This window comes from Centrocercus urophasianus, unplaced genomic scaffold (genome assembly GCF_019232065.1).
Source record: "Centrocercus urophasianus isolate 14NV4802_14NV808 unplaced genomic scaffold, USGS_Curo_1.0 seq_33, whole genome shotgun sequence".
Lineage (NCBI taxonomy): Eukaryota > Metazoa > Chordata > Aves > Galliformes > Phasianidae > Centrocercus > Centrocercus urophasianus.
In genome coordinates, this window is record NW_024884900.1 from 639,068 (window position 1) to 651,421 (window position 12,354).

General features: G+C 43.4%; 1 protein-coding gene across 2 annotated transcripts in view; it reads right to left on the reverse strand.

The window, feature by feature from the left end:
• The window catches only part of NLK (nemo like kinase), a 37,832-nt gene that overhangs the window by 8,460 nt on the left and 17,018 nt on the right, over positions 1-12,354 (reverse strand). For both annotated transcript variants that reach the window (XM_042830451.1, XM_042830449.1), the window contains exons 2-5: positions 10,111-10,240; positions 8,482-8,537; positions 1,719-1,825; positions 867-952 (exon numbers count right to left, since the gene is read on the reverse strand). In XM_042830451.1, coding sequence (XP_042686385.1) covers positions 867-952; positions 1,719-1,825; positions 8,482-8,537; positions 10,111-10,240 — 379 coding nt within the window. The remainder of the gene's footprint in view (positions 1-866; positions 953-1,718; positions 1,826-8,481; positions 8,538-10,110; positions 10,241-12,354) is intronic.

The following is a 12,354-nucleotide window of genomic DNA, read 5'->3' on the forward strand; positions in this document are numbered from 1 at the left end:
AAATTGAGAAGGTAAATAAAAAAATTAAAATAACCAAAACACTTAATGCACTTCAAATAGGTAACCTGGTGGTACCGGAGCATGTAATTCCAAGCCAGCATTTAAATAAATCAGAGAATCCACAACTGCACAAGCCAAGAGATGGGGGAATAGGTAGAAATTACGTTACTTTGTTCCATATCCATCTAAGCTTTCCACCATTTTATTTGAAATCACAGTATATTTTTAGTTGGCATTGCAATATTCAGTCTAAAAGCACAAAAAAACCACTAAAAGTAATACTTATTGAAAACCCCTGGCTCCAATACATCCCAACAATCCCAAGACAGATTTCATTTGTCCGTGGGATGCCTCACAATATTACAGACTCAGCCTTCTCTCACTTTGGTTTTAAGGATTTTTAGAAGTTTCCTAACCAGAAGGGTTAAAAAAAACAGACTGATTTTTTCACAATTGGATGCACAGCAAATCAGTGCAAAGAAAGCTGTCTTGGCATTCAGCATTGCTATACAGCACGCCTCCAAAACTCCACAGGCCTAAGAAGCCCCCCTGAGCACATGCACTGCCTCAGTGTGCCTGAACCCTGGCTGCCAGCACAGCAGCACTGCAGGGCAGCCCAGGGCACGCAGGGCCACGAGTCAAGGAGAGCCAGGGGCGTCCAAGGTGGGCACAGGTGGGACGACGCCCCAGCACGGAACACCTTTATTTCATTTATAATCGTTAAAGTATCTTTGTGACCTCTCTTCCCCCCTTTAAAATGACTTTACAGGAAACGTGTGAATATTAAATGCTTTCACAGCAAAACACATCTGATTTATGAGGAACAGCACATACAGATGGACATTCTCAATAAATTTAAGGAGCACCTTAAGAACACAGTTGCTGTTCACAAGTAGGTTCCCTGGTTTAATGTCTCGATGCAAAATGCCAGCAGAATGTAGATATTTCAGACCTGAAATATTAAACAAAATTAAAGTAAGTGTCTCTTCTCTCCTTTTAAATAGCAGTGCAAGGCTGCCAGCACTCTGCAGGGCAGTCCTGCAACGCAGTCAGCAGACAGCACACAGTTGTCTCCACACAGCTCTACCTACTGGCACAACCCATAGCCCAATTCTGAATATCATTTAGATTCCTTTGCTCTACTTTTTACAGATTTGCTATTAATTTACTACCAGAAAGAGCTGACAGTTTACTGCAGTGAAACTATCCCAGTAAAACCAATGGAAAAGCAAATGGACTAACACTGATCAAAATAATCTAATTTCTTAGACTGAACTTTCCAAATAGATTAAAAACCCCAAGCGATCATACCTAAAATCACCATCACAGCGATTTGCTTCAGCTAAAACTCACCATCAATTTAAATTAGAGTTCTGCACAGCTGTGTCAGCCATTCTGTGCCCAGGTTCATAGTAGAGGAGCTCTGGAACACCAACATCTCCCCCCAAATTCAGCCTCTCAAAGGCCACTGAGAAATCTCTCGCAGCCAAGTTGTGTTTTGTCATCTTTACCCACATATGTAACAGAAGGCAGCAAGGCTGCATATGCATATAAGTTATTAAATTCTTGCTATTCATTCATATTGTGAAATAAAAAGACCAAGTTCCCACAGGAAACTTACTCAAGACAAGGATGCCTCGATACTATTAAGAAACAGTGAAAGAAAAATTACAGCCGTACACAGCTTTCATTAATTTTACAAGAAAAAAGAAAATTACCTCTTAAAATCTGGTAAAGAAAAACTTTGACGTGATCCGAGCTGAGTGGCTGAGGAGAGACGATAATCTTATGGAGGTCGCTCTGCATCAGTTCAGTGACAACGTATCTGCAGGTCATCAGTTAAGGCAAAAGCACAGAGTGCAGCACGTGGTGTCTGAAACATTAACTGCTGGGAGCTGGAGCTCTTATAGATCACAGCTCAATAGTAACAGAACACAGCTTCCTCACAGGACAGAGGTCAAGTCCCCACACAGCAGTGACAGCAAAAAATGAGTTGGGAGAGAGGATTGCTCTGCAAAATGCCACTTGTATTAAGGCAGTTGTTACTCCATTGTTCCAAACTGAGTTAGGACTCAAAGAAACTAAAATTCTCAATATAATTAGTGAGACACTGAAATCTTTGAATTATTCCTTACAATCTGTAAGCCCCAAATACACAAGTACCAGAGTCATGCTGTCAGAGAGGATATACATCAACACAAGTGCAAATCTGCGACCATCTGTCATCAGAAGTGTCTCAGGTTGCTACGTGCCCAGCAACGCAGACTTCCCAAGCACGCACACTTCCCCAAACCTCCCCCATTTCTGCTGCTGTACCTGGTCAAGCAGCACACGTACAGATCCAAGCTACAAAACCTCTTCTGAGTTACAGCATGAGAAGAGAAACTAAAGGAACAAAACCATCTGCTACCTGAAGGGAAGGTGAAAAACAGAGCAAACAGACCCTGGTGGTGAGTATTCGTGGATGCACAGAACACAAACACAGCCACGTCACTGACAACAGAACACATGGGAGCATCTGGAGATACAAAGAGATCCAAAATGCTCCAGTTACCCTGAGGTAAGGCGCCACAAGAAAAGCATTATGCTTATTCAGAAAGCACTGCAAGTGCTGAAAATAAAGTTTCAGAAAACGGAAGAATGCAGAGGACAGCAGCAGCATGCCTGAACCCACACAGCCAGCAGCAGCGTCGGTTTCCTGAACATATTACAGTAATAAAACACACGCTGAAGCTTAAAGCAAAACTAAACATCCCGTGTATGAGGTGAGATTGAACCTGCAATACCGACAAGTCTTACTTCAGTTGTAACAACTAAGAAATACTACTGCTTTAAAAACTTTTCTTCAGCAGTCATATTTGAAACAACAACAAAAAAAGGAAAAACTCCGATATCAGTACATTCTTGGCTGAAGAAGCTAAAATTCTGCCATCACACGTTGACTGAATTTCTGCTTCTCAGCAGCACACGGAACATCTCACATAGACTGCTGCACTGGGTGCTGCAAGAGGCAGAAACGAAGTGCTGAGCCCATCTCCCAGGAGTGCATTACTCTGCAGGAGCTCTGGGCACTTCCCAGCACAGCAGGGCTCTGTGTGAGGGCCTGACCTTCCCCCTGGGAGCTAACTAGGTCAGCCCAGAGGGCTCTGATCTGCTCTCACCATTTCCCCACCAGCTGGGCAGCTCTCTGTTACAGAGCGAGTCTGAAATACATCAGCACAGCCGGCTCGAGGCCAGACATCCATTTCTGGGTACCTCTGTAAGCAAGTCAGCTCCAGTGCAGACCTACCTGTTCTTACTGCTGTTAGCAATTAATCAGCACAGGTTGAGCTGCACTCACAACAATCTCAAAAAAACATAAATGTTCTCTCATCTCCACCTAATGGATGTTCCTCCATCTGTTGCTCTGCAAATCCTATCTGATCTTAACAAAAAAAAAAAAAAAATCAGTAAAATTGTTCATCTGCCATCATCACCATTAAAAAAAATCATTTTAGGAAATAACTGTTGCCAACTTTGACCAAAACCACCCCAAATTCGATTGCTTTCATTAAAAATACAATAACAATTCTTCATAAAGAAAAAGCCCAACCCTCTAGCTCCATAATTTCTTGTCCTCTAATTTTTCTTCTCCTTTTGCAAAGGCCCTCTTAAATATTTATACCAGCCTTTTTACTATTTTTTTTTTCTCCTTATGGCTGCAATACATCTTTGCATTTCATTTTTAATGTAAAATATTCTAAAAATCTGAAAGCATTACTCTGCACTTTATTATGATAAGATTTCTGTTTTGCTACACCACAAATCCTCCTAAATCTCAATCCCAAGCATAATGTCTCCCAGATGTCTCAACTAGTTGCCATGCCAACTAAAGCAGCTTAAATTAAATGAGGGCCTGAAATGGCACCTGCACCACTCCAGGTCTGCGGCGCATTAAATAAAGCTCTCTTGACGGGGCTCAGAGGTGCCATTAAGTTGAACGGCAGCTATCTGATTATTGTCTCTAGATAATTTAATGAGGGTCTCTAAACATGAGCAAAAGCAGCACCGGCTGATGTTCCTGCCTTCTGCTAACAGCTGGTGCCCAAGTGGGTCGGCGACGTCCCCCTGCCCAGCAGCAAGAGATGTTAAACAAAACCAACCACGAAACCTGCAGGATTGCGGTCAGCGACCCAGCGAGTGCCAGAGCTCCTCCTTGGAGCCGGCCCACGCCGTGCGCTGGCGGTCACTGGAGCTGCAGCACTGAGCTGAGCACCACCACCAGATAAAAATTGCTACTGACAGAAGTAATTAGTTAAGTAGTGTATAAAATTAGAACTACAAATGTACCAATTTGCTTCAGACTAATTACCAAGGGAAATGCGCGGCACAGAAAAGCTTCACTTGCTCTGACGGGGAGACTTGCTGAGTTGGTACATTTTACAAGCAAATTTTAGAAAAGAACAAAGTATTGTGATGCAAGATTCTCCCCGTGACTCAGAACCTGCCTCACTACAGCTCTGCACACCTCGAAACGGCGCCACAGATACTTTTCTCCAGGAAGAAGCAGTGCTTTGTGGCTGAGCTGTGGGCCAGCAGGATGCAGGGCAGGAGGTGTGTTGCAGGGCAGTGCACCCCGCTGCTCTGCAGGCACGGCCAGCCACAGCGTGCCTCTGTGAGGGCTCCTTGTCCACCCAGTCCCACCCCCCACATCACTGACCCACTCAGTAGGTAGTGCTGGTCCCAGTAAAGGCCCCCCAAATCCCCCTGTCTCAATCATGTAAGTGGCATTGCTCTCGGTTGCCTGCAGTTTAGTAGCATCCAGTATCATACAATAAAATTGCTTTAGTTTCACATCTAAATACTTGCATCTACTATTTCTGAAACAAAGCTTGAATCCTGTGGAAGCTCTGTTCAGGGAAAGACAAACTAAATCAGGCACTTCACTCCTGCACGATGCCTATGGGTTTGCTGTGACACTTCTTCCTGGCTGTACACTGCCATCAGCCAGACGAGGACATGCAGGCTCTCTCTGGTGTCAGCAAAAACTGCCCCTGAAATCTCTTTCCTACACAGTGGGATGGCGAACCATTCCCCAGGGTATGGCAGCACACAGCCTGCAGGGTAAAGAAATAAACAGTACACTTCAGCATCAGTTCCAAAATTCCCTTAGTTATCTAACTGCTTGGTCACAAGGTTACCTGAATTTAATACTCAGATGGAAATACGTTTGTCAGATGTTTGTGCTACTGAATACTTCTTGCAGATCACAATTCTGAAACGTCACAGTGCTTATGGGCACATGTGGTAAAATTAGCAAATATTTCCATGAGTAGGAAAAGAGCAAAACAGTGCAAAGGCCTGCATGAATTAATCAGCAGACAGGGCTGTGCAGATTAATCAGATCTGTGGATAGAGGACAAATTAATATGGATAATTTACTCTACAAATAGATTTTAAAGGGGTTGAAAAGATGCAATGCCAAATATCAACACACAGCACAACTCCTCCTCAAAGTTAACAGTGGAGGACTTTCTTACATAGTGTCCTTTCAGCTTCTACAAAAATCAGGCTGTAAACTTGAAATTAGAAATTAAGATAATTGAGTACTCACAAAAGGTTCAAAATCAGAAGGAGAGAAGGGAAAAAACACACCAGTCTGTTTTTACTGACTCACTGACAGCCAGACACACACCAGCAGCACTGACTCGAGAGGAAACTGCTAACAACACATGATATTCAACTTTAAAACCTCCCTGGTGTTTTCCCACGAAGACACAATCTTCTCAATAGAAATAATTTCACATTGATGCATTCCAGGGAAAAAAACAATCACTGCAATACTGGTATACTTAGATATAGTAAGTTGAATTCCATGAGTAGCTCATTCTCTTATTAAATGAAAATTACATGGAGCAGACAGCTCGTGTTGAACTAGCAGCCTACTCTTTAAACAACTCCACACTGTTAGCTGGGAATGCTGTACAGCTTGCAGAGCTCACATCCAGGTAAGTTTTTGCTGTAAGAAGGAACTCTGAACAAACATCACCCTGCAGAGATGGATTTGCATCAGTTCAACCCCTTCTGTATCAGTCTGCGTGGGGCCCAGGCAAACTCTTGGCTAACTGAAAACAAAACACTGGGCTGGGGGATATATTTGCACCCAGACAGAGCTGGCTCCTGGAGCTACCTTTTCATTTGCAGACAATATTATCCAACTAGATATTGCAAGCGCTGCAATAAAGGCACTCAGCATCAAGTTCTAACAAGGTAAAATTTTAACCCTCCCACAAAAGCTCCTCATGTTACAGTGACTCTTTGTCATACAGTTCATTCGAGCAGACATCTGGGCCTTTTTCAGATAGAGTTTTACTACTTTGAGAACACCACCACTGTTTCATTATCTCTATATGATGTCTGCCAAACTGTTCAGTTTGCATTCTGCTCTGCCCAGAACACAAACTGCTACCGGCCGCAAAAGGGCAGCCGCAGCCTTCTGCAGAACATCCTGATCCTCTCAGTCCAAGTGCTGCTCAGTTTGTTGGAGCGTTGGCCCACAGGAATGTGCTGCAGCAGCACGTGGCTCACTGCCTGCTGCCCTGCTGGGGCCACATCGCCCCTTCTGCTGCCTGAGGAGCAGCTTTTGCTCCCTGATGGTCAGAAAACAGTTCTGGCCCCCTGAACAGATGGGTGGGAGCACCTTTTCTTTCAGCCTTAAAATCTTTCCCGGTCAACAAACAATACTGACAGAATATTGTCTTCTCAACTGCTTCTAACATTCCCTTTAATGGAAAAAGTGTTCCAAAAGTTACTACAGCACCAACTTACGATACTTCCCAGCTAAAGAGGAGACACCTGTGTATTTCCAGTTGCAGATTTCAGTATTACAGTCGATTAAAGATTTCGTAAATCTGACTACTGATGGCTGCAGAACAAAAAGAGCTGCATGGCAGATCAACCACGAGTTACCCCAAACAGTAACACACACTGAAATGCACTTCAGTCACAACATCAGTGGTCACTGTTCTCCTACTTCATCAACGCACTTGGATGCCGTCAGCCCAGCACAGAACCACACAGCAGCCTGGTGTGCATCCCCACAAAATACTGCTCAGAATGACTTAAAATTGGTCAACCACAAAGGAAACAAACATCGCTGGTTTTCCATATGAAACTTGGCAGTAGCTCAGCTTATCCCACTTAGAGATTCTTGGTTGTACAATTACACAGAAGGAATAATCCTTAGCCTAGATCTGATCTAAAACTCACATGACTTGTTATAAAAGGAGAGAACTGAACTGAACTACTGCAAATGACCAAAATCCAGTTTGTGAAGACTCAGATGTTGATCATACGAAGGAAGATTATTATTTTACTAATAACTTGTGTAAAAATATCTGAACAGTTTATAAAACTGTGAACAATCCAGACTCTTGAGGGAATAGAAGTAAATGATCCATTCAGTGCTATTTATCATGGTTATGTTTTACTAGTTAAAAACTTCCCCCAAACTGATCTTAGCATGACAAATTTTTAAATTAGCTTACAGAAGAGAACAGCCAATGGGTTTAACCAGGCAGAAAAACCTCGCTACAATTCTGGGTCTGCAGCTGGTAAAGTCTGCAGAGATCAGAATTACTCTGGTTTTCTTTGTTCCAAGCCAATCTCAGAAATTCCTACGTTCTGTACTGCACATCTTCAAATCTGTAGTTAACTCACCGCATTAATTTCCAGTGACATGAGCAGAGTGCCCAAATCTCTGCTCTGAACCCCACAGCTCCTCCTGCAGCTGCTCCATAGGAGCACAACCCTCCCTGCATGAATCACTTCACTTTTCAGTATTTCACAAAGCAGAAATTCCCAACCCCAAAACAGCACCCAAACAAAGACCGAAAAAGGAAACAAAACGACACGCCTGTGTCAAGTCATGATGAATGAAAGAAATATAGATTTTAATATGGTTACCTGTAGACAGCATGCACCTTTGTATCAGTGACACATCCAACACAACACTCTGAATTCTGTCACCTTGATCAAGATAGGAGCTGAACAAAGAGAGCCAGCACCCAGGCAGGCTGCTGCAGCATCCCCAAAAAGTCACGATTTCAAAGCAGCTGACAGTCACTGGTGCTTTCCGAGGGCACCAGGAAGCATCTGAAGGCACTCATAACTGACAGGACAATAACTGCTATGTAGAGTTTTCAAAGAAACACTTTGGAGGATTCACCATCAGTAGCAGCACTACGTGCTGGTCCGTATCGCAGCGCCCTGCACTTACAGCCCTACACATTGTTAGTTTCACATGGCCCTGCTCAGCATCAGCACTAACACAACAGCAGCTGCATGAAAGTACAGCTTCCCTTCTTCACATCCAACTGTTCAGATACAGGCTCGGGGTTTTTGTAGTTCTATTACACAGATCCCACCAACTGCTCATAGCTTCTAAGCTAACGAAAATTACACCTACCTCAATTAAGCAGCTCTGTTTTATTTTTAGGATACATTTCTTCAAAATAGTCAATGTGCGGAGGCTGGAGTATGTCAAGGGCAGAGAGTACCTAGGAAACACCACACAAGATCAAGACCTACCCCAGCCAGACTGAACAAATCCCTTTCACAAAGACAGTCAGACTGCACTTTTCTTTTGGAACCTAGCTGTATGGAACCTCTTTTGGAACCTCTACAGACAGACCGATATTCCATCTCACTGGATATGTGCATTTAATAGCCCCAGGTCAGGTATTGTCCCCTTGGGGTCTCTTTTCTTTTTTTCTCTCAAGAAAAAAAAAATCCGCCTGCTCAAGTACTGGCTTGAGAGCACAAATTTATCTATCACAGTATTTTGTAGATCTCAAAAATAAGTAACAACAAAATAAGCAATTCTAAGAAAAACACAATGGCAAAAGAAAGCACATTTTTAAGCCATTTGTCTTCAACAGTGCTATAATATAATGCTTCCATGTAGGAATTACAAAAAGCAAAGCAGTTTACACCCTGAATCAGAAGGGCAGACAGTTAGCCACTTTTTCTGAGCAGAGCAAAAAGGCAGAACAGCAGCAGAGCAGAATTTACGTCTATCCTCACATATTCTTCTAGATCCTGCCCCAAGCACATCATCTGGGAGAAGCTTCAGTGGCTTTCAAGAATGACATGCGACTGCTTACAGAGATAACTTCATTTCATTTCAGCCCTCAATAAAATCCCCCCAGAGACAAGATCCTGGTGGGAAGCAGTTTAAGACGTCAGTTCAAAAGATACTGTGTCCCAGAGCTCTCCTCCCAGGGAGCAGCAGCAGTGCACGGCGCTCTGTGCTCTGGCACTAACTCACACACGGTCCCTTTCTTTTGCATCCCCACTGATAATTACCTTAATTCAGTGCTGAGCCACAAACAAAATGTTTCTTGGAACACAATAATGCCAGATTTAAAAAATAAAAATAAAAAATTTAAGAAAGAAGGCAAAGCATTGAAACTCAGTTCTGAAACATACAAACTTCATGATCCAGTTGCACTGGAAGGAAGCACAATGCTTGCTGCTGCTCACCAATGACAGGTTACCACACCACAGCTGCATTTGTGGAAGCTTCAGCAAGTACATTTTTATTCACTGCACACAGAACCACATGGGTCAATTCAAATCATTTTTAAGTTATTTAACTTCACCCAGCTGATCTCACTGAAAGCAGACCCAGAAGTGCCTGCACAGCTGCTCTGCTGCAGAACTGAGAGCAACAAATCCAACAAAGGGGAGCCGAAGATGGAGTAAGAAACAGTGTGAAAGCAAAAGCAGCTCCAGCTGGCAAGACTCTGTGCTGACTGAAATTCACCTAAAGCCCAAAATAAGATTAGGCAGGCAGTGCCCTTCAGCCTATCTGTAACCATCTTGGAAGGGGAAGTACGAATGCATTTAGATTCCAGGTAATCAAGTATTTGACTTTTTACAGTGCTTGCTACACTAATACCTCAGTTTCCAGGAAATCTGATAAATGTGGAATTACAGAGCTTTTAAAGCATCTTAAATATTCTATAACTTAAAAGGAAAAGAAATTATTCACATTGAGCTGGCATCATTTTATAATCAGGCTATAAGAAATACTTTGAAGTTAGTTTGAAATACTTTAAAATTACTTACATTGTCATGCTTAAAAAAACACAACATCTTCAACTCCCGGAAGACCCTTTTACAAGAGACCAGATTTTGGAAGACGTTGGGCATCTTTTTGAGTGCAACTCTCTTTCCATCTCGTGGATCTGTGACTGACCTGCAGAACAGAAGATGCAGAACATCACACTACCGTTAGTCCACGTTTTACTTCAGAGTTCTTATCATTCTCAACTTAAATGCTGAGTCAAAACAATGCAAACACATTGGGGACAAAAGTATGAAGCAAAGCGTGTCATACACTGCACTCCAGAGTCTGCATAAAATGAGAGTGGTCTGTGGATCACTTTTTGCTTACGGTTCACACACAGGTGAGCTCAGCACACACACATCCATGCACACACCGCTGGCCACTGGTGTGCACTGAGAGATCAACACCCCAGCTAAGGAGCAGATGTGACCACAAACATCTTCACATCCCAAGACTTCACTACAAATAAAATGCCTCTTCAGCTACATAGACTTGATTTTCCCAAAGAGGACAAACAGTGTAATAATGCCGGCAGCACCGTGTCAAACCCAGGTCCATCACTGCATCACTGAATTGTTTTGCATCTACAGAAGTGAAGGCACACAGCATCTAAGCTTCCACAAATGTAAAATGGGAATGACACCGGGCTTCCTCAAAGTGTGTGATACAGGTATAGTAGTGCAGAAATTCTAAGGTGCCTTGCAGATGGCAAGCATTTTAATTTAAGTAATTAGATTCCGAAAATAGAATTTTATAATGAGAACCACAAAAGTAGAGCAAGGAGATTCTGGCACCTCAATTCCCAATCACCATTTTTAAGGTGAGGTTTCTCAAACCTCCCTGTGAAACAGGGTTTTTGGATCTCCAGTCGTGAGGAAGCCTTTGCTTTTGTCGGCATACTTTCATTGGGGTGGTCAAAATAACTTTCTTCTGTAGGAATGCACGTAGGAATCGACAGCCAGCCATATCTCCTGATGAAACGGCTCCAATTTAAGGCAGAATAACCAATGCCTGAGATCCAGTGAGCAGATCCACTGCCACATTTCCACTAGTTGTAAGAAATGAACACAGCAGAAGAATGCTGCCCTTAAGGATCGACCCACCACATCACCAGGGACCGCGTCCTGGGGCTGCGCTGCTGTACCCCAAAGGAGCAGAGGGTAAAAACCATCAGCAATTTGTCTGTGGGTTTATTCCACTGAAGGAAACTAAGTTGCTTCTGAAATCCAACCTGTCAGTGGGCAGGACAAAACCGATCTGCCGGAAAAGGAATTAACACCAAAACAAGTTTCCACTTGCTTGCAGGCTCAGATCTGGTTGAGCGAAGGCTCCGCTTGGTGCCGGAGGACTCGGATCCCGCAGCGCAGCTCCGCAGCAGCACGGCTCAGGGGGGCTGTGCTTAACGGCCACCTCTGAACCACATCCCCTCCCAGAAACCTGCCTGCCTTCCTCCTGTTCCGAGCACAAACATCACTGAAGCGCTCGACCCCACCCTGGGACTCAGGTGGAGGAACAACACACCTGGGTTCAAAGCCACACTGTATCTTGTTCGTGGCTTAAGGCAAAACTCACCAGGTAGCATTTCAGGTTATTATTCATGCAAAGACCAGTCATGCTCAGGGCTGGTAACAATATAACTAATGAAGGTGAATGGCAGCGCAGTCATTTCACGCTGTGTTGAGTTTGTTCTCCCTTAACTCGGGCAGCAGCTGCTTTGGCTCAGCACAAACAGTCCGGAGAACAGAGATAAGTGCTGCAGCCCATTCCGAGGAATGCTCCCATTTCTTCGGTGAGCTGCTGCAGGGCTGAGCCCACCGGCAGCACTGGCTCAGCTCCCTTCCTGCCATCACACCACCCTCTTCCAAACATCTGCACCAACGGCCAGCTACTTTCCAAACCAAACCTTCCATCGATTAATTACGGATGTAGAAGACTGTGCTCTAAATGCATACACTAAAAAAATCAGATGTTCATCGAGTAACAAATCAATTTGTGTAGTCCTACCGTGTGAAATGAAATTTAAACTAAAAAAACCCCTCTACCTCTGTCTAAATTAAAGTTCTCGTAAATCAATTTTAATTACACATACACAACGATACAAACTGCAAAGCATTTTTCCCTCTTGGTATTAAGCCAATAATTGTCTAAGTTTTTTCCTTAATCCTTTATAAAAAATAATAAAAACAACGTTTTGCAATCAAAATGATTACCTTTGAAAGATTACTGAGGTAAGGAGGGCAGCT